Source organism: Leptidea sinapis, chromosome 33 (genome assembly GCF_905404315.1).
Source record: "Leptidea sinapis chromosome 33, ilLepSina1.1, whole genome shotgun sequence".
Classification (NCBI taxonomy): domain Eukaryota; kingdom Metazoa; phylum Arthropoda; class Insecta; order Lepidoptera; family Pieridae; genus Leptidea; species Leptidea sinapis.
In genome coordinates, this window is record NC_066297.1 from 7,030,813 (window position 1) to 7,053,574 (window position 22,762).

Genomic DNA, 22,762 nt, shown 5'->3' on the forward strand with positions numbered 1-22,762 from the left:
ATTGAATTGTTGGTAAAAGTCGACCTAAACCTAACGTAAAATAAACAAACAAAAAACCACTTTCAATAATTCACTTCAAAAATCACAGGAATGTAATACTTATGTTTTTTACCATTTATCAGTTTTATTCGAAGAAACTATTAATTCTAATTAGCAAGCGTCAAGACCTAGCAGAGAGATTTGTTGCGTCTATAAAGCGAAACTATAGAATTCTTAATGTTCACTTGTGTAACATCTAAAATATTTATTTAAACGAATCGAGTGTCTAAACACATAAATTCTTACAGTATAATTGTATGAGAGAGTCTATTTAGTTCTGGCTTTTATTTTATAAAATCTAGACATTAGTTTTGGCTATTATCAGATTCGATTCACTGAATAATGTTCAGAGATTTCTTTATAAAAGTTGTAATACTATGTGTATTTATTTGAGAAAAGGCCTGGTACGTAAAAGCCTGCTGTATTTACACAATTATTTTTACGTAATTTTACGTTACTATAAAAACACCCTTACTCCACTACACAGAAAGAATTATCTGTAGTTATGTGAATAATTGACAACATTGATATATATAATAACAAGCCTTGTTTGGTCGTACGGCTTCATTGATCCCACTGTCGAATGCGTGAAGCTCATTGACGATTCAACTCGCAAGCACATATTTTTGGTGATGAAATTTATAAATAAATAATAACAATATATTATGTTTTTAAAGTGATAACCCTCGCTTCTAGGATTAATACACAAATAAAATTTGAAAAACAAAATTTTATGAACGATGCGGGACTCGAACCCACGACCTGCGGCGTTCCGTGCCGGTGCTCTAACCAACTGAGCTAACCGTTCGAGTAACGCCTCGTTATAAAATCTTGTTTGCTTTGTTCAACTCTCAGGTTTCTCAAGTCAATTTCCTAATATGCCAATATTGGGGTTGAGTAGGTTATCAACTGTAAAGTAGATCCTATAGAGTGTAGATGAAGCCACAACCTGAGAGTTGAACAAAGCAAACAAGATTTTATAACGAGGCGTTACTCGAACGGTTAGCTCAGTTGGTTAGAGCACCGGCACGGAACGCCGGAGGTCGTGTGTTCGAGTCCCGCATCGTTCATAAAATTTTGTTTTTCAAATTTTATTTGTGTAATAAATTGTGTGGTTGTATGAAACCACGATGCAAGTGAAACTTTTTTTCACAAAATAACATAGCTGGTCATATCAGCCTAGATTTTTTTTTATTTATCTATTATGCTTTACATTTTCATAAAATAAAACTTTATCAAGTGTGTGGGATCGATCCTACTCTTCCACCCGAACGCAATTGCATCCAATATGCGAACTACAGGCGCCGCCCCACCGTCACGCGACATGTACCACACAGACGAAAAAGTTTGAGACGATGTAATAAAAGTTTCACTTTAATAAGTTAAATAATTCCTAAATAGTAAATTTAATAAAAACAAAGTCAGCTATTCTCTACAAATGCATAAGATTGTAAGAATCACTTTCAATTCGACAGTTCTAATCATTAACACAATGGTATTTTGAATGCTGCTTATGTTGAAAAGAATCGTCACGAAACTTAACAAAGAATACTCTGTTTACTATGAATAATATTCACAATATGTACCTACTCATGTATATCATAAAGTACCAGTAAATAATAATTTTATAAAGGTGTCGAAAAAACTCGTCGTCTCTTAGACTATGTGCCTTTCACTTTAGGGATATCGTGTTGCCATCTCGGCCTTTGTAATCATTTTACGGCATTTTGATTTCAACTACAAACTATTAAAGCAAGCGGTGTGGCAACATCAGGGGATCTCTTACCATTAGGTAAGAGACGCCATCTTTGATGCTTACTTGTCTGTTCACCAGTAATAAAGCGGTTATTTAGTACAACCGTTATCCAATCTGGTAATCTAATAATTTTGAGTAAGTAAGTAATTTTGGTAGTATTTATGTTGTTATCTTAAAAATAATATTGGAAATTTCTTGTGTCCTATTGATCCTTTAATTAGTTATGCGTAGTAATAATAATATTATAAAATTTAAATAAACGAAATCAATTATCAATATTAGTTGTGTAAGTACTAGGAAATCATCTATGATTTACTACTTCCTAGAAAGTCATGTTTGGAATCACTTTTTAGATAAAAATTAACAAATAAATCGCAAGTCATGTACCAGGCAATCATAAGTGTTGAATGGTTAAAATTCCGGTATTATTATTATTCATTATATAACGAAAGATTATATTTTTGATGAAGTCATATTGATTTGGTGATCACTTAAAATGACGAATACATCGCATCGGTCACTCATCTTAAAGTACTAGGCAATCATAAGCCAGGAAGTGGCCTGTATAACCAACGCATTACTCATGGAAAGTATAATCTTATCGCAGTAGGTCAACAATAGGAAAAGTATAATTTTCTTTATAGCGTACGTGTGTTACAACCTATAATTTATTTATTTAATTGCTCCAATGATTTCTTTTTCTGTTAGGCCATTTGTAATTTTGCGACTGAAATCAGCTGTTACAAGTTTAAACAATATTTTGATATTTTTTTAAATATAAGTGTAAAAAATATCCAAATTTACAATTATTATTTGAATATCCTAACCGTTATTTTAAAATTACAAAAAAACATCGTTAACCTTTACTAAACAGATTTATGAGTAAAAAAAATAAAAATTAATTAACTAATATTTATGAACGATGCGGGACGCGAACCAGTGCCTCTCGGGTTCCGTCCGAGCGCTCTTACCAACTGAGCAAACCGGCTGAGTTTATAAATTTTGGTTACAAAATTAATTTGTATAGTGATCGTATTTGTATCGAGTGAATCACTTTTTTCTTAGAGAGTTCCGCTAGGCTGACCTTTCAAAAGCATCTTCTATAAGAAGTCAAAATCTAAAATGTTTCGTAGTTAGTATCATTACACAGATCATACGCTTCTTAATTGGCTAAATAGGACCGAGATGACCAAAATAGGGGACTCAATGGAATAATTAATCTATTAAACTACAATAAAAATCTTCAACACACCGTACTTTTGAATGTGGACTCGTTGACTTGGGAGTAAAGTTTGTTTTAGTTTGACGCCGGTCGTCCTTTGTACAAGAAATGCATTGATATCTTGTCTCAGTAAATTTTATTTATTGATTTTCTTAATATAAAATGATGTTTTGGTGTGATTTACAGTTCTCTGGGAATTTTTGAAAACATTTATTTTTCCTTTTTATTTATATTTGCAATCAACAGAGATTACATATTTACACTTTATTAGAAAATAAGATATGTGTATTTTTGGCTTTCTAACCGACTTCAAAAAAGGAGGATGTTCTCAATTCGGCGGTATGTTCTTTTTTTTATGTTTGTTACCTTAAAACTTTCGACTGGGTGAACCGAATTTCATAATTCTTTTTTTATTTGAAAGCAGGTGCTTCCTGTGTGGTCCCATTGTATTTTGGTCCAGATCTGACAATCGCATCCATTAGAAAACCATAAAAGTCTTAAATTTGCTATACATACGTATAGCAAAGTGTATGATAACTTTTACGACTAACCCAATATCGCGCCAATCGATTTCGACGATTATTTTTTTATTGGAAAGGATATACTTCAAAGATAGTTTGTAGAGTTTGGTCAGGTTCTGATTACAGAATCCATGACAAAGTAACGGAACTCTTCAATTCTTAGGAGCAAATTAACGATACTCGGCCGAATCTTATTTATGCTATCCGGATATTTAAGTCATCTACCATAAAAAAGTTATAGTCAAGTAATTGTCGTAGTCGAATATGATGATCAGTGGGGCTCCTTAACGACTTACATTAAGATGCAATCTGTGGCAGAATTTCTAACTGTCTGTAATCAAATTGCAAAGCGTTCATTGCTGCATTGAAAAATTTAGTATATCTTCACATATTTAGACAAATTGTTAGTTAGTGTACTTCAAATTCACTAAAAATCAAAAAATAAATAGGAAGTTGACAATATAGAGGTAGAATCTTGAAACCTTAAAACTCGATAACAGAAGAAAGAATTACTTTGCCCAATTCAGTATCTAGGAGTAATTTATCTTTGTTTATACTTCTCCATGTTTGAGAACAAGGAGTAGAATCCTATGAAATACACAAAGTAAAGAAAAAATTATGATTAAGTTTAATACAATTTAATAATGTGGTGAGAGAACCCAACCACACATACTACCTCGAAGTTTCTGCGCGCCCGTAGGTAATATTGTAATAGCCCAAACACATGATCGGATTTGGTACGGCCGAACCATCGGGCGCGATCTGGTAGTGTCCATATTCGATGGTATGTCGCAGTGTCTATCGCATTAAATTATTATTATTACCTTCAGGACCGTACCGAGTACCACGCCAGGCCAATAGTTGCGAGGTATGTTCAACCATGTGTTCTGGCTATAATTGTGGAATTATTCTGTAATCACTAGGATTTTGATAAGGCTTTATTACATTTCATCGGCGTTAGAGAAGTACTATGAAATAATATGTGATATTTCTCACTACCTAAACTATCTGACCATTGAAAAACGAACTACAAAAATAAACATGTGTGTAGTTCTTAACCGACTTCAAAATGGAGAAGGTTCTCAATTCGGTTGTTATTTTTATTGATTGTACACCGATTACGCTGAGATTTATAATCCGATTTACGTGATTCTTTTGATCCGTAATGTTTGCCATTTGGCCCCCCATAAATTATTTCATTAATTTATGTGTCTGTCTCTTTTTACTGTCGCTTTAAATCATTTTTAGGGACCGAGAACGTGTGTATTCTATCTCGTTCTCTCGCCGGCTGAATCCTATACATCTACCTGCTTGTAGCTCTATCGTCTCGCTTTTTCGTTTCATCGAGTTTCAAATCACAACGCTTCTAAAGGAGTTTCACTTCAAAATATTATTTGAATTTGGACAGTCAAATGGTATGGTTTGTGTAGCATACATACACACTATATATATGTATATTATTCGAATATAAAACTTCTCCAACATCACATTTTAATTGTTTTTTTTTTACCTTTATTTAGCCTTCTACTGCGTATAATTTTGCCATTTAAATGATTATCGATTGGTTTATATTAATTAACCTTGGATTAAGCACTTTTGTCATACAACTCGTGTTTCTGAGCTACTTTGACCAAATTCTTATTTATTCAGATAGTAACATTAGCAACACATTTTTTTGTGACAGTAAGGGACGAGACGAGCAGGGCGTTCATCTGATGGTAATTGATACGCCTGCCCATTAAAATGCAGTGCCGCTGAGGATAATTGAAAAACTCAAAAATTCTGAGTGGCACTACAATTACAGTACTGCTTACACATTACTGCTTCACGGCAGAAATAGGTGCCGTTGTGGTACCCACTAACTAGCCGGCGTCCTGTGCAAAGGAAGGCTCCCCTCTGGTAGTCTAAGTAAGTTCTGCTAATTGTTTTTATTTTATGGAAAAGGAGAACAAACGAGCGTACGGGTCACCTGGTGTTAAGTGATCTCCGACACCCACATTTCTTGCAACAACAGGGAATCACAGGAGCGTTGCCATCCTTTAAGGATGGTGTACCCGCTTTTTTTGAAGGTACCCGTGTTGTATCGTCTCGGAAACACCGCACAAGGAAGTTGTTGGCCTAAAAATGTTTTTATGGGGAATCCTTGTCCAATACTGGGGACGGTAAGGTTTAAATTTACATGACAATTTGCGTATATGATTTTAACATGCATATTTTTTTATGTAACATTAACACGTCATTTCTTTTTCGCTTTATCTCCAAAGATTTCATATTGTAATAGTTGAGTCATGTTTTAGTCTTTAAACGGTAGAAAGCGTGTGAATACGTTCTAACCTTTCAATATGAAAATTGTATTGGGGATTCCAAACTAGTGAAATGTATTTAAGCTCACTCCGTGCCAAAGCAGGCCTGTCTCACTCTCCGTGTAAGTATCGAAATCGTAAGTACGCGCGGCGGCCACGTCAGCGTGGCTATCAAGCAGGGACACACGCGCGAGTTTTGTTCGTCACCTACTTCACTGATCCGATAGATCTTTAAAAATTGAAGAAACAAAAAATGCAAATCACGTTAAAGATCATTGCGATCCAAATTTAAGTTTTATTTACTTTCCTAAAGACGCTGAAAAAATCTAACGCAAGTGATTATTGTTATTATGAAATTACCATTAATGATAGCTACCTATTTAGTACCTAAAATATGTAATTTCAATGGTTGAGTTTAGTTTTTCGTACCTATACCAAAAGCCGACCATAAAATATTGTGGTGATTGAAGATAGACCCGGGGGAAGCTGAGAGTCTACTTATACGTCGATACGCGTAAATAAGAGCAGCCTGTATACACTCTTGATTTCGTTTTTGAATCAGTCTAATAGCCTAACCACATAGTCGGATTTGGTACGGCCGGACCATCGGACGGTCCGGTGGTCGCCTCACATCAACTGGCGTCAGGCGTCGTGATCGATACGGTCCGGACAGTAATAATAAAAATTTTGTGAAATGTATAACACAACATACCATCGAATATGGTCCACTACCGGACCGCGTCAGATGGATCAGCCGTACCAAATCCGATCATGTGTTTAGGCCATAAGGCTGAGATCTATAGAGCGTACTTAAGCGTTGGGTTTTTTTTTTTATGAAAATAAGGGACGAGACGAGCAGATTGTTCAGCTGATGGTAATTGATACGCTCTGCCCATTACAATGCAGTTCCGCCAAAGAGTATTGATAAACCCAAAAATTCTGAGCGACACTACAACTGCGCTCGTCACCTTGAGACATAAGATGTCAAGTTTCATTTGCCCAGTAATTTCACTAGCTACGGCGCCCTTCAGACCGAAACACAGTAATGCTTCCACATTACTGCTTCACGGCAGAAATAGGCGCCGTTATGGTACCCATAATCTAGGAAAAAAGTATGATAAAGTAAACTTAACTTTTGCATTGGACTGTCTTGCCTTAAGTTGTCAGCTGTCAACTACGACTTAAACTCGATATTTGTATGTCACTTTGTGTAAGTGTGTGTGCATTTTTTAAAATAGAGGTTAACAGTCAACTTCCAGTTTGTTCAGCTGTCACAGTCTACCTAAACATATATAAATGATATAAATATGGATGTATTAAGTAAGCAGATAATTAAATCGGCCTCGAGTTTATTATGAGCAGGTGAAGTAAAAGCCTTTCATAAGTTGAGGGGTAGCTTGAGGGGTAAATCGATGGCACCTAGGCAACGGGACGGAAACAATGACGTCATCGAAGTTAGTGGAAATACTGGGAGAACAGTGGGCGTAGGATATTAATAAAACTTGTAATGAATACAACTTGATTTTCTGAGAAAAGGACAAAAGAGCCGTGGGGGTAGGAGGCTCCTTTGCACAGATAGCCGGTTAGAACATATGTACCACAACGGCGCTTATTTCTGCCGTGAAGCAGTAATGTGTAAGAATTACTGTGTTTTGGTCCGAAGGGTGCTGTAGCTAATGAAATTACTGGCCAAATGAGACTTGACATCTTATGCCTCAAGGTGGCGAGCGGAGTTGTAGTGCCGCTCAGAATTTTTATGTATTTTAAGAATCCAGAGCGGCACTGCATTGTAATGGGCAGGGCGTATCAATTACCAACAGCTGAACGTCCTGCTCGTCTCGAGCCTAATTTTCATAAAAAATAAATGTTAGAGCGAATAGCAGAGGATTTACTTATTATTTCAGAAAGTTATTGTAAATATTTAAAATTGCAGCCATACTTCATAAAATGCAGGAAGGCCCAGTACGCTAGTATGGGCATGTAATGAGTAGGGACGAATACCACATGACGAGACGAGTCTTGGATATGTATGGGGCCAAGAGAGGCAGAAGCCGCCCACCAACTACCTGGCCTAGAACCATCAAAGACATGACGATAGGCCTAACGCCAGTAATGACCCAAGATCGCAAACAGTATCGACCTTCTATCAGGCCGACCCCAAATAGGGAATGCGCCAGGGGAATATATTCAGAAACTTATTGTATATATTGAAATCACAACTCAATAGTCATACAAACGTACATACATAGGTATTACAGACACAGAGATTAAATATCATTATTATCATCAGCCGGAAGACGTCCACTGCTGGACAAAGGCCTCCCCAGAGATTTCCACGAGGATCGGTCCTGCGCCGCCCTCATCCAACGTATTCTGGCGATCTTGACCGTCGTCGGTCCATCTTGTGGGGGGTCTACCAACACTGCGTTTTCCGGTACGTGGTCGCCATTCGAAGACTTTACTGCCTCAACGTCTATCTGTCCGTCGAACTATGTGCACTGCCCACCGCCACTTCAGTTTCGCAATCGTTTGGCTTAACTAGATTAAATATAGTTGAACGAAATTAAAGTGATTTACAAAAGTTCAATGGTTTTTGTAGGGTGGGAGCATAAAAAACAGCAAACAGACTTTTTTAATAAAAAGTTAATTTTTACACCTATTATGAGGTGAAATAATAGCATTTATTTACATTAAACTTTAAATAATTTGTGAATAAATGTTTGACAGCCCTATAATTGATGGTGTAAGCGTCAACCCTAATGATAAGAGCTAATTTATATTTAAATTGGGTTTGATAGGAAATGAGGTTGTACAATTTATATGCAGCCTGAAAGTATTTAATTAAGTTGTATTTTTATTGTGAAAACTTATTTGGAAATTATAATGTAATATAAATGATTTGTATATATGTATGTAGTATATTGTCAGCTGCCTATGACGACATTTAGTAATAGGTCATAATTTTATAACAGGCTTCTGTGATACTCGTCCATTGATAAGTCCACTTCATGACCATTGGTCTAGTAACGGTTGTAGATCCTGTGGGTTTTTCCTTTTAAACAAAAGATTAAGGCGACACTAAATGCCAGTGACCTTGAGTGATATGAGCTCACGGTTGCCGGCCCGCCATCTATGTAACAAAGCCAATATTTTCAAAATTCTTGCGTGGAAAACGTAACTTTTTAACAGGTTCTAACAGTTTTTATGCTTAAAATCCTCGTTATTCATTACTAATTTGAATAAATGCAGCTACACAAAAAATACAAGCTATTAGAATAACTTTTCTGAGAGTAGTACTAAAAAAAATGCGTCATGCCATGCCAAAACACTTGTTAATCTGTGAAGAAAAGTGGTAGTTCAAAAAGGCTGTGGAGTGTTAACTATAACCAACAGCAAGCATTTACAACCTACAAAAAAGACTTAAAAATATGTGTAACAGGATTAAGTAGTGTTCATAGCTCCAAATGCTACTTTTGCACAACAAAACTTCTCTAAAAACACCTTGTTTGCGTGTTTTCTGCTAACCCTTCGCCTTAAACGATCGAACCAAACAATGTAAGGCGTATTTACCACGGGTATTTACCCTGTTGCCTAGACTTAATCTTGTTGTAAGGCCAATAGTTTTGGGGTAAATATAACAGTTATTCGATTGTCATCACGGATTTAAATACAATGCTTTTAAAATGATTACAACGAGTGTTAACGTCTGATGATAAACCTCATGATCGCTCAGATGTTCGGAGTTTCCCTGCGAGATCGAATCAGAAATTAGGAGATCCGTAGGAGAACCCAAGTTACCGTCATAGCCCAGTTGATTGCAAAACTGAAGTGGTAGTGAACAGGGCATATAGTTTGAAGGACAGATGGCTGGTGGGGCAGTAAAGTCCTCGAATGGCGACCACGTACCGGAAGACGTAGTGTTGGCAGGCCCCCTCAAAAGATGGACCGACGATCTGGTCAAGATCACCGGAATGCGTTGGATGAGGGCAGCGCAGGACCGATCGTCGTGGAGATTTTTGAGGGAGGCCTTTGTCCAGCAGTGGACGTCCTCCGGCTGATGATGATGACGAGTGTTTATATTATAAAGACTATAACAATGATCCTTTCGGGTTCCGTCCGAACGTTCTTAGCAACTGTGCCAAACGTCCGAGTATTTTTAAATAGTTTTATATCAATTTCAACTAAACCCCTCCTAACAACCGATTTATTGAATTAATTTTTTTTATATACATTTTCGAAATTATAATTGTCAGCCCATCCATTTCGCGTCCGCTCTGACCAACGCTTCACGTCGGTGATCTTAACAAAAAACCGGAAAGCTTTAGAGAGAGCGGTACGAGAGGCATTCGCTCTGTCTTCTGTGGGACAGAGCTATTTCGGTACAGCGGCCGGATGCTGCCGCATCGCGAGATACCGTCGGCATAAACAGCATTTATCAAATCGTTTCCTTCATACAAACATCTTTAACTTTAATCTTTTAATTTGTCGTTATTTATAATATTGTTTTAATTTATGATGAATAAATAATTCCAGTTCTGCTTCTTAACATAAGCAGATGTATTATAGCAAATATTATTTAGATAAACATTTTTGTTTATGTGTTAATATGAATAAATAGAAATATTTAAAGGCAAAGCTTGTTCTCTTCGTGTGGGGAGCCTTAGAACCACAATATAGTAATGGAACAGTACTTTAACTTCTCACTAGAACGCCTGAATCGACGTACGCACACATACACACGATTTACACGGCCGCTAAGCAATCTTCGGGAGACAAAACTATTGAGTGAGCCGCGCCGTCAATATTTTTTTTTTACTATTTTTGAACCAGCCTTCGCGCTTCGCCCAAACGTAGGTATAAATTTCAAGGAGACCGCTGAGTTATACTACTGTTCTATTACTGTAGTGTGACGTAAAGGACCAGTTTGACTCAATACTTTCACATACACGACCTTCAGAAAGATCTCGAACAACAGTATGTTTATTGTTTAGATCATTTATACGTCTAGATTGACTATGACAGCTGTGTTAACGTCGAAATAATTTGAGGTTGACAGTTAACCTCTATTTTGAGCAATTCTAGCACACTAACACAAAGTGTCATACAACTCGCGAGTGTAAGTCGTAGCCTGTCTCGCACACTAAACTTATAAACCTGACCTGTATTTACCAGTTGTCCGACAGCTAGAGACTCTATCTAGACGTATAAATTATCTTAGGCTTATTGATTATTTATCTACTCCTAATATTGGTAATGTAAAAGGGTTCTCATTTCAAAAACGGTAAAAAAATTCTGATCTAAGACAAAGTGATTATGCGCACCGTACCGCTCACATGCGCGTGTGAACGGGAGCTGCGCAGACGCACAAATAAACGCGTACAACTTGTATAAATACGGCGAGTGTTAGATTATTTCCGTAGACATTGTCTTGGAGTTCACCATATTTGGGTACAATACCTTCTTAACCGCTGAAAATTAGTTTGATATTTTTTTGCTCAGCTGATGGTAATTGATATGCCACGCCCATTACAATGCAGTGCCGCTCAGGATTCTTGAAAAACCTATAAATTCTAAGCGGCATTACAATAATCGCGCTCTTCACCTTGAGACATAAGATGTTAAGTCTCATTTGCCTAGAAATATTCCTAGCTTCGTTTTCCGTTATGCGGTCGCCATTCGAGGATTTTACTGCCCCAGTGGGGCAGTAAAATCCTCGAATGCCATCTGTGCGTCGAACTATATGCCCTGCCCACTGCCACTTTAGTTTCGCAATCGTTTGGGTTATGTCGGTCGGTCATTTCTGATTCGATCACGCAGTAAAACTCCGAGCATAGCCCTACATTGCCATCTGAGCTACGATGAGCTTCGTCATAAGGTCGTAAGACGCAGTGTTGGTAGACCCCCTATAAGATGGACCGACGATCTGGTCAAGATCGAAGGAATACATTGGGTGAGGGCAGCGCAAGACCGGACATCGTGTAGATATATGGGGGAGGCCTTTGTCTGGACACACACAACACTACCTACGGCGCCCTTCAGACCGAAACAGAATAATGCTTACACATTACTTGCTTCACGGCAGAAACAGGCGACGTTGTGGTACCCATTATCTAGCCGGCATCCTGTGCAAAGGAGCCTTTCACTGGTAAATGCCCTTCGTCGCGTCTTATGCCCAGGGGAAGCACCTTGACAGACTGTCCGTTAATACAAACTACGAGGATATTCTGTGGCACCTCTCTCCATCATACCATTTTCTATCTTTGTCTGTGACGGTATAAGTAGTGCCATGGACTTTCACCAAACAGCTCCCGGGTGCGTAATTCGCCTGCTAAGTATATGCACTATTATTGAACGCTTATAAGTTGGAAAAAGCTCTTCAGATTCCTCTGGTGTTACAAGTATGAGCCTTGTGATCACATACCATCACATGACCCGTATGCACCAGTGGCTCCTTTGCATAGGATGCCGGCTAGATTATGGGTACCACAACGCCTATTTCTGCCGTGAAGCAGGAATGTGCAAACATTACTGTGTTCTGATCTGAAGGGCGCGAAGAGTGAAATTACTGGGCAAATGAGACTTAAAATCGTATGTCTCAAGGTGTCGAGCGCAGTTGTAGTGCCGCTCAGAATTTTTGTGTTTTTAAGAATCCTGAGCGGCACTGTATTGTAATTGGCAGGGCGCATCAATTACCATCACCTGAACGACCTGCTCTTCTCGTACCTTATTTTCGTAATAAATAGCCAATTATCTAACATATATTCTTCTAAATTAACATCACAAATTGGTATCGAAGCGCCCAATAACTACACCAGGACAAAATGTACAATATACGTTCCTCATTGCAGTACTAATTACAGGCAAAATTCATATTTTAGAAGGTGTCCACAAACAATTAATCAAATATTAGTTGACTTGCCTGATTTCGATCTATTCAATACGTCACCAAACGAGTTAAGAGCTAGATTGACGAGGCTTTGGATGAGTACGTGTTCTCTTGAATGCTGAATACCTGAATACTATAAATTCCATTCATTTTGTCTTCGTGTATTATAATATCTATATACTTTTACGGCCTTACAAATAAACTTGGTATAAAGTTATAACTGATGATAAACAAAGAAAATACAAATACATTATCGTTGACAACACTGTCAATACAATGATAATTCTGAAGTTATCCGAATGACAAGCTGCCTTGCAAATAAACGCGGGAAACGTTATACGTCCGAACAAACCATTCGTAAACAAAATGTCTATTTGTAAACATTTTACATATTCTTGGTTTATGATTAGTTATAACTTTATGCCAATTTTATTTGTAAGGCCGTTATTGTATTAATTTTGTTTTATGTTCATTATTTGTAACACGCTTTATTATCAATCTTATCTTATATATTTCAACGAGCAATTCTTGTATATAAATACGGATTTCAGGGGCGATTAATCGATTTAGCTAGGTTTCAATTAAAAACAAATTCGTGTTTTAATAAGAAACTGCTACAGTAACATTAGTATACAAAGGTAAATTTCGCCACTGTTTACAAGACTATAATCCGGAAAGCAGAAGACCCGGGGTCCGAATCCAGTTGCCCTATGAGTCTTTTTTGTTCAATTTTTGTACATTTTTAAAAATCTAAGCAAGGGTCGGTCGCCGGGATATTAGTTATTAGTTTCTTATATGCGAAAACTGTCAATGGTAAATAGGTGAATACTTTTTTAACCAATCTATGTTACATAATGCTGTTTGTTTTCCTAATAAAATAAAATATAATCTATACTAATATTATAAAGCTGCAGTGTTTGTTTGTTTGTTTGAACGCGCTAATCTCTGGTACTACTGGTCCGATTTGAATGATTCTTTCAGTGTTGGGTAGTCCATTTATCGAGGAAGGCTATAGGCTATGTTTATTTAGGCTATTTTTTTTTTTCAAAATTAGGGATCCGTAATAAAATTGCTATTTTGTAACACAAGGTCGACACAAATCGAAACCTATTTTTGCGTGCGCTGCAAAAACTATTGACAATAGAACAAAATGATGTACAGGCTATAATATAGGCAATATTTTATTACTTATAAAACTATCGCGTGAATTATTCTTTATATGGCATAACAACGTTTGCCGGGTCAGCTAGTAAATAATAAAAATCTATAAAAAATAATCATTGTAAGTTTAATTTCATAAGTTTTTGAGCTTATTACAAATAAAAAATTATCAAATCTCTTTCAAATTTAAGTATTTTTATTCAAAACAGGATTTAAAATCACTTATTGAATGTCAAAAAACTACCTTCCGTTCAAAATAGTAGACCTGAGAAGAACGGGCGCAATGAACATACAGAACATTATCCAGAATATATTGAGATGCAATAGTCAAAATGGTTATTTCTTTAAAATTTTCTCTTAATAATTCCCTTCTAATATAAGTCTAGATGGATTGACAACCGAAACATTATTTACACCAGCTTAAAGTTAAATTCAAATATTCGTGTTATAAAACTCGCCTTTGAATTTTAACTACAACCTTGTCCCATCCAGAATAACTTGAGCCATCAACTTGCATCCCAAAAAGAAACATAAAACGCATTTTATAGGTCAAATCTCACTGGCCCAACGAAAGCGGGTTTCATAGAATACATTTTTTGTTACAGAGCGAAAAGGAGGCTTGTGTACGAGAGGGACAACAGGAGACAAGTTTCAAAACTAGTTGGTTACAGTTTTTTTTTAGTAAAAGTAACATCTCTCGAGTGAACTCTAGTAATGCCAGTGTCTTGTGCTCTGTGATACAAGTTTGTTTTGGTTTCAAAATGGCCGCGTTTCCCGCGCTTTTTGGATTATTCTTGATCGCTGCTGTATCAGGTAAGATTTTCAATACTTTATTTAAACTATTGTTAAGTAAACGCATAGCGTTGTTCATATTTATTTATGATTTCGTTTTTTTTTCTCTCTTATATAAGCTAACATAAATACTTTGAAACTGTTAATTCGGTTTTATTCTGCATTTAACTGAAATTTTACGTTTTTTTTTTGGTTGAATAAATCTGTGAATTGGTTTTTTCCACCGCCTAGCCATTTGCCCGAGCATAGTTTCAATTTTAATCACTAACTCTCCACATTGCGGTTTTCAAGGAACTTTATTCCACGTACTACAAAGCTGTGGAAAGAGCTTCCTTGTGCGCTGTTTCCGGGACGAAACGACATGGGTTCCTTAAAGGCCTGCAACGCTCTTGTGATTCCTCTGGTGTTGCAAGAGAATGTGGGCGGCGGTGATCACTTAACACCAGGTGACCCGTAGTTAAAAAAAAATTAATGAGAACAAGAGACAATCGACAGATTAGAGGCAAGCCTTATTTAAGCCCAGGTACTATTACCAAAATAAAACAATGCGGTTTCATACACAGCATGCTTCACTTTTTTTTTTATCTACACCCATGCTTTAAATCCTCTATTAAAGATTCTGAAACAGTTAGCTTATTGCCAACATTAAAACACCCAATGTTCTAATAACCATTACATCATCCAAACGAGTGTTGTAATGTTGTACTGAATTTCATAACAACACTCCTATTTTTTTTCAATCCCTTCATGCTCAAAGAGTTTCAACAGACAGCCACATTCTTATTGCTCGATGCGTGGTATCTGTATGAATTTAAAAAAAAGAACATTTTCGTTTACGCGCGTTCCACACTACCAGAACATCGCGCCCCTTAAAAAAATAGGTTATTCGAATCCCCGCCATTTTTCTTAGATATTTTTATTGCTTTGTTTACAAAAAATGAGCGATTCGTTTTAAAAGTTGCAAAAGAACATAATATTCATGTGAATTTTAATTATTGCACTAAACAAAAAGAAAATTACTACTAAAATAAATAATTATTTCATTAATACTTAGTTTATTTGTATATAATCAGTAATGGATGATATTATTAGGTTACTACTAGGACTGGCTGTTTTAATGTTAGCAGTAAGCTAACTGTTTCAGAATCTTTTAGAGGATTCATATTATGGGTGTAGATAAAGTCTTGTATGCAACTATTGACAATTAGGTATTAAAACATGTAAAACTCATGTGATACTATTATCACACTCGACTTCGCCTCGTGAGATAAATCCACATTCGTGTTTTAATACCCCTTATTACACAACAGTTGCATAAATAACTATTCAAACAATTTTCTCTGATTAAAGCGAATGTTACACATTTAAATAAAATACTTTTTAAAAGAGTCATTTTAACTGCGTTAACGTTATTTTTTGCGTTAAAGTTAAATTTTTATTATTATTTTAGCTAACCTGATAAATACCACCTCCAAGGCAACAAATGGCGCTAAACCACTATGACAAAAACTATCTCATCTGTCGACAGCAGTCTACCTGAAAACGTGCTCTGAAAAGGTCATGAAACGTCTGGTTAGCTAAAATAATAATAAAAATGTCACTCTTACGAAAAAACGAATGTAAAAACATAGTTACAATAACGTGTTTCAAAATTGTTTAATTTAAATTAAACAATTTTGTTTCAATATTGTTTAAATTAAACAATAAATGATTTAAATCATTTATTATTTAAGATGTAGGTACAACAAAGTTACAGGAAATGAGATGTTTCATTTAAAACAACACTCCCTATCACTTAACATTACTTAAAAGTAAACAAAGTATTTTATAGTACGGAAGTTATTGTTTCAATATACGTACTTGTACAAAAACAGCGCCGTAAAGAAACTTGTTATGGGACGGAAGTTGTTGAAGGAATGAGATATAAAGTATTGGATATTTCAGAAAAACATTTCTGCTGAGTCTGCAACAACGACGTTCTATATATTATATTCCATAGCGTCATTGGACTGCAAGATTAATATCACCATAAAAAACCGTGTATATATATATTTGTGTTACAACTAATTAAATTTACAAATGATTTGAGTTTTCTTTAGTGTTAATTCCGCCAATATTTGTCTTTAAACAATTCGACACGTGTTTCGTCTCTACACGAGGCATCCTCAGGACGTGTTTTCTCGCCAAAATCTGGCACGAGACTGAAAAAGAAAGACAAATATTGACGGAATTAACACTAAAAAACTCAAATCATTTGTATAATTATGGATTTCCACAAAGTAACGCCTACTTCAATAAATTTCCTAATTAAATTTGCTAACAAAATTTTATGAACGATGCGGGACTCGAACCCGCGACGTCTCGCGTTCCGTGCGCGCGCTCTTACAACTGAGCCAACAGTTCAAGTGACGTATCGTTGATAAATCTTGTTTTGCTTTGTTCAACTCACAGATTGCTGCCTCATCTTCCGGATTTACTTAACTGTTGATAACCTTGATAAGCTGTTGAGCTTCGGAAGATGGTTGTGTTGGGGTTGCCCAATAATTGCATATTAGGAAATTGACTTGAGATGTCTCTCTTTCAAATATAAACAATTTACTTGTTTATTAATACGGCTTTACTCACGTTATATCGGTGTGGGTACCGACTAGTTTCGAACTAGACGAGCCCAAGTCCGCAGTAAGAGACGGGACGTTATCGCGAACCCACTACCAGTGGCTCCTTTGTACATCAAGCCTGCTAGATTATCGGTACCACAACGGCGCCTATTTCTGCCGTGAAACAGTAATGTGTAAAAATTGCTGTGTTTCGGTCTGAAGGGCGCCGTAGCTAGTGAAATTACTGGGCAAATGAGGCTTAACATCTTAATATGTCTCAAGGTGACGAGCACAAGTGTAGTGCTGCTCAGAATTTATAGGTTTTTCAAGAATCCTGAGCGGCACTGCATTGTAATAGGTAGTGCGTATCAATTACCATCAGCTGAACGTCCAGCTCGTCTCGTCCCTTATTTTCATAAAAAAAGAGCTCTGAATGGTCCGAAACTAGTTGGTACCCACACCAATAAAATGTGAGTAAAGCCGTAGCCGTAATATTTAAATCATTTGTTATTTTTAAGTGATCGTTCATAAATTTTGCTTACAAATTTAATTTGTATCATTAATCACAGATTTAAAAAAAATAAAAAATTGTTTATATTATTTGTGTGATATTACTATAATAAAATAAACCCAAAAATTTTCAGCCTTACAAATAAAATTGGCATAAAGTTATAAGCATGAACCAAGAATATGTAAAATGTTTACAAATAGACATTTTGTTTACGAATGGTTTGTTCGGACGTATAACGTTTCCCGCGTTTATTTGCAAGGCAGCTTGTCATTCGGAAAACTTCAGAATTATCATTGTATTGACAGTGTTGTCAACGATATTGTAAACATTTTGCATTTTCTTTGTTTATCATCAGTTATAACTTTATACCAAGTTTATTTGTAAGGCCGTAGGCATTTCTTATTTCGGTAAATAATGCAGTGTAATCATTTTTTATCAACACATTTGTATGGGAATGTTTATTCAAGAAATTATCGTATGATATCTATTATTTGTATTTTTTTTTATATTTTTATGTTTTTTTTTTTATTCGTTACTAGCTGACCCGGCAAACGTTGTTTTGCCATATAAAGTATAATTCACGCGATAGTTTTATAAGAAATAAAATATCGCCTGTACATCATTTTGTTCTATTTATTGTCAATAGTTTTTGCAGCGCACGCAAAAATAGGTTTTCGATTTTACACCTTGTGTTACAAAATAGCAATTTTATTACGGATCCCTAATTTTGAAAAAAAAACATAGCCTATAGCCTTCCTCGATAAATGGACTCCCCAACACTGAAAGAATCATTCAAATCGGACCAGTAGTACCAGAGATTAGCGCGTTCAAACAAACAAACAAACACTGCAGCTTTATATATTAGTATAGATGTGGAGTATCATTTCATTTAGACTATGACATTGAGTTATATGTATATAAAATGTATTATTAAATTGATTACTTTGTTAGTTGATATTTTGGTAGCTTTGACTATTTAATTTTACGTTTAGTGAAAATAAAGACATATTTAACGAACATTGCATTTTAAAAGTATTTAAAGAAAATATTGCTTTCAATTTAATAACAAAACCACGGGTCTCGATGACAGAGTCTTTCCAGCCATTACAAGTACCGCCCATTCACGAGCATATCGCATGGACCAGTCATCGCTTCCCATATTTTACACCACGACACCACTATAAGCAAATATCCCTACAGCGCGTCGTGTGTAAGTGTGAACCAAATCTAAAACGGTCTAAAAAGGTCATTGTCAAAAAACCCCGCAACTAAAAAAAGATATTTTGTTTACCTGACGTCGCATCTGGTGTGTGTTCCGTAGGTCAGGGCGGTGGTATGTTGTTCAAAGTTACATCATTAAAATATATTGTTAGTTCTACAGCGATAGTTCCTATTTTAAAATATTTATTAAAAAAAAATGGCAGTTTTAAAGACTGCCGACGTTAGAACTTTGCCCAGGATCTATTTATATTACAAAAAAAGTGCATACGAATATTGGCCAACATAAAAATAACAGACTCATGTCTACCCCATTTCAAAAAATTAAATATTCTCACCCTACCCTCAATATATATCTTCAAAATATGCAAATTTGTAAAAAGTAATCTACACAATTACACAAAGAAAGAAAATAAACCCCGTCAATTTCCCGAAAGGTATATAAATAAATTAAACCTCCCACAATCAAATTTAGTACCACATGTATCGAGTCCCTATGTAATGTCTATAAAAATATATAATAATCTGCCAAACAAAATTCGAAGCATGAATAATGAAAATGAACTGAAAAACTTTTTATTAGAAAAGTGCTACTATTTCGTAAATGATTTCTTAACGAGCCAAACTAAAATAAATTAAAATATGGGTCTCCCTACTATGGTCTGCTGTTCAGACCAAATTGCGACACCCAAACTGGGTATCTATAATATACTGCCTTGTATAATAAATATAGTATTAACTCTTAATGTTATATTTCAGGACTGTATTTATGGAATTGCAATAAATTGAAATTGAAGTGAAAAATTAGAACTTTAGTTTTAAAATTTGTCACATCATATTGTTATTACGATTTGGGACCCATAATTATTTTTATTTCCAACATTTTTGACGCACGGTTTGACAGTTCTGTCACGTTCTGCTGTGAAATAATTTCATTGCAACATATTTTACGGAATAATTCTTAAATGTAATGAAATATTTTATGCTTTTGGTGTACAGAACAACGTCTGTCGGGTGAGTAACTAAAATAATATAAATTTTGTGATGCAGAATATTTTTTTTTTTTTTAGAAAAAGAAATGCAATGCAGTCCATTGAAAAACCTTAGCTATATTATTATCTCTATTAATTAGTGAGGGGGCGTCCTTAAATTACGTGAGGTGTTTTTTGAATTTTCGGTACCCCCCCTCTCTTGGTGAGATGTCGTGAGATTTTTCAAAATGTGGGTTTCTTACATACTCGTACTCGTTGGATAGTTATTGTAAAAAGAAAAAAAAATCCCTCGTGCTTTTATTTACGACTAGTTAAGACTAGTCATCAATAATGCTAATTGTAATAATTTTTTTTACAATAGAATACTTAAATCGTAACTTTTGTAATTAAAAAAAGTATATCTACTCTAATTCTGTCGATGGAGAATCATGCGCGGTCTGAAGGACCTCTATTGGAACCAACTTGTCCATTTGATTAAATGTATCAAAATAGTATATTTTTTTTTGTTTCAATCAGAAAAAAATTGCGTTATATTTGCCGAGACCCCCCCCCCCCTCTCTCCAACGTAAGGTTAGATGAGATTTGACTCGACCCCCTCCCCTCCTTAAACATCTCACGTTATTTATGGACGCCCCCTGACGATCTATACACATATAAGGACATATTATGATTCGCAGTCTAATGGCGAAACGGCAAAAGTGTGCAATTTCCACTTGAGTTTAGGTTGAGATGTGAATATCGGTCGAAGCATCAAACATGCATTTGTTGCCTGACATGAATTGCTGATCAACGAAGTGTGACTTACGCGTAACGGTCTCTGATTTAGCACACACTTGCGTAAGCAATGACCCTTGTGTATTGTGCATTCAATACTTTTACCACCTTTTACTGTGTGGTGTGTGAGAACTCTTTTACACAGCTAGTATTAAAGACCACACGATAACAATTTTGGTTTTTTGGAACTAAGGCTGAGATCTATAGAGCTTACTAAGACTTTGCTCAGACTATTCTTACGCAAAACTTAGCTAAGTGTGATAAATAGCAAACAGTGGGAGGCTCCTCTGCGCAGGATGCCGGCTAGATAATGGGTAACACAACAGCGCCTATTTCTGCCGTGAAACAAAAATGTGTAAACATTATTGTGTTTCGGTCTGAAGGGCGCCGTAGCTAGTGAAATTACTGCGCAAATGAGACTTAACATCTTATGTCTCAAGGTGACGAGCGCAATTGTAGTGCTACTCAGAATTTTTGGGTTTTTCAAGAATTCTTATCGGCACTGCATTGTAATATCGATCGATTGTATTATACATACATAACACTGCATAAAACAAGTGTCACATTTACATAATAATAATAAATTACCTGTAAAATATTAAATAATACAAACTGGCGCGGCACATACCGTATTTATGTCAGATCTGAATGCGATCGATGCGTCATGCTCTCATGTAACGCTCACAAACGTCATTGTCACGAAACGAACCTTCCTTATTCGACTCCAGCCAACTTTACTCGAAAGAGCGTCACGGCTCCGTCTTATGTCAAGTCAAATAAACTTAATTCAAACTAAACTGAACTTATCATATGTTCTTAAAAAGTTGAGCTCGTGAGAAGAACATAATATATGAGAAACTCAACGGCCACTCTTTTCAATCAAATATAGTATTTTACATCATAATTAGTAATTGCATCCAACAAATACAATGATTTATCAACTATAACAGGTCGACATGGCACTACAAGCAGCACCCGTTCACGAGTTGACGCAAGGACCAGCAACGACCCGGCACACGACGCTGCCGCAAGCTATATGATGCACCTAAAGAAGTTATGGCTTCATAAAATGTTTATTTAAACCAGACAACGTCACTTTACTTAAGTGAATTGATGACAAGATCAAGTAATGTAACTTAATAGGGATAGGTAGGTTAGTGTCAACCGGCCTTTGAGCGTGTTGCCTTACCTTTGTTCTAACTGGTTCCGTAGGTTTACAAATACATGCATGAGAGAGAATATGGATGAACGTTTAGTATAGAAAGCAGTTAAGAGGTTATACTCCTTTTGGTTAAGGAAAAATTATCAGAGTGTATTTTTACGATGCGCGCGCACACCGTCACGCAAATCCGACACCATGACGTTAGCTGGTTAGCTAGAACATTTGTACCGATCGAGAGTTGACGAGACTGTCTCGTGCCAGAGTTTGGCGTGTCAACATCTCCTGAGAAACACGTGTCGAATTGTTTGAAAACGAATATTGGCGGACTAACACTCAAGAAAACTCAAAATATTTGGATATGCCATTTTTTACTATACATACATCAGCTACCAATAGGGGTGCCAACCGTACTTTAAAATCGAGTTTTACATAAGAGGGGCCAAACGGTTAAGAGCTCACGTGAACATCCCAAACACAAGGGGTTCTTTTTAGGACCTCCTAAAAAGACTTCTACCTAGAAGGCCTGCGATGGTCCGGTTATTCCTCTGGTGTTGCAAGAGAATGTGGTGATGCGGCGGTGATCACTTATATCTGACCTTACTTCCTTATTTAGATTTCTATGAAGGCAACCCAAACCTTTGTCACAATACAAGTAATAGAACAGTAGTGTAACTCAGCCGTCTCCTTGAAATATATACCTACGTCTGGGCGGAGAGCTAGGGTTGGTACATACAAAAATAATGACGACGGGGACGACGCGGCGCGGCTAACGGCCGTTCCCAATATACTATCTACAGATAGAGATAAATTACTACCTTCTTCTGTCAG

At 36.1% G+C, this 22,762-nt stretch overlaps 1 protein-coding gene across 7 annotated transcripts in view; it reads left to right on the forward strand.

The window, feature by feature from the left end:
• LOC126974720 (fasciclin-3) overlaps positions 1-22,762 on the forward strand; it is a 128,949-nt gene that overhangs the window by 21,379 nt on the left and 84,808 nt on the right. For all 7 annotated transcript variants that reach the window (XM_050822313.1, XM_050822314.1, XM_050822316.1 and 4 more), the window contains exon 2: positions 14,494-14,701. In XM_050822313.1, coding sequence (XP_050678270.1) covers positions 14,650-14,701 — 52 coding nt within the window. In that variant the 5' untranslated portion in view covers positions 14,494-14,649. The remainder of the gene's footprint in view (positions 1-14,493; positions 14,702-22,762) is intronic.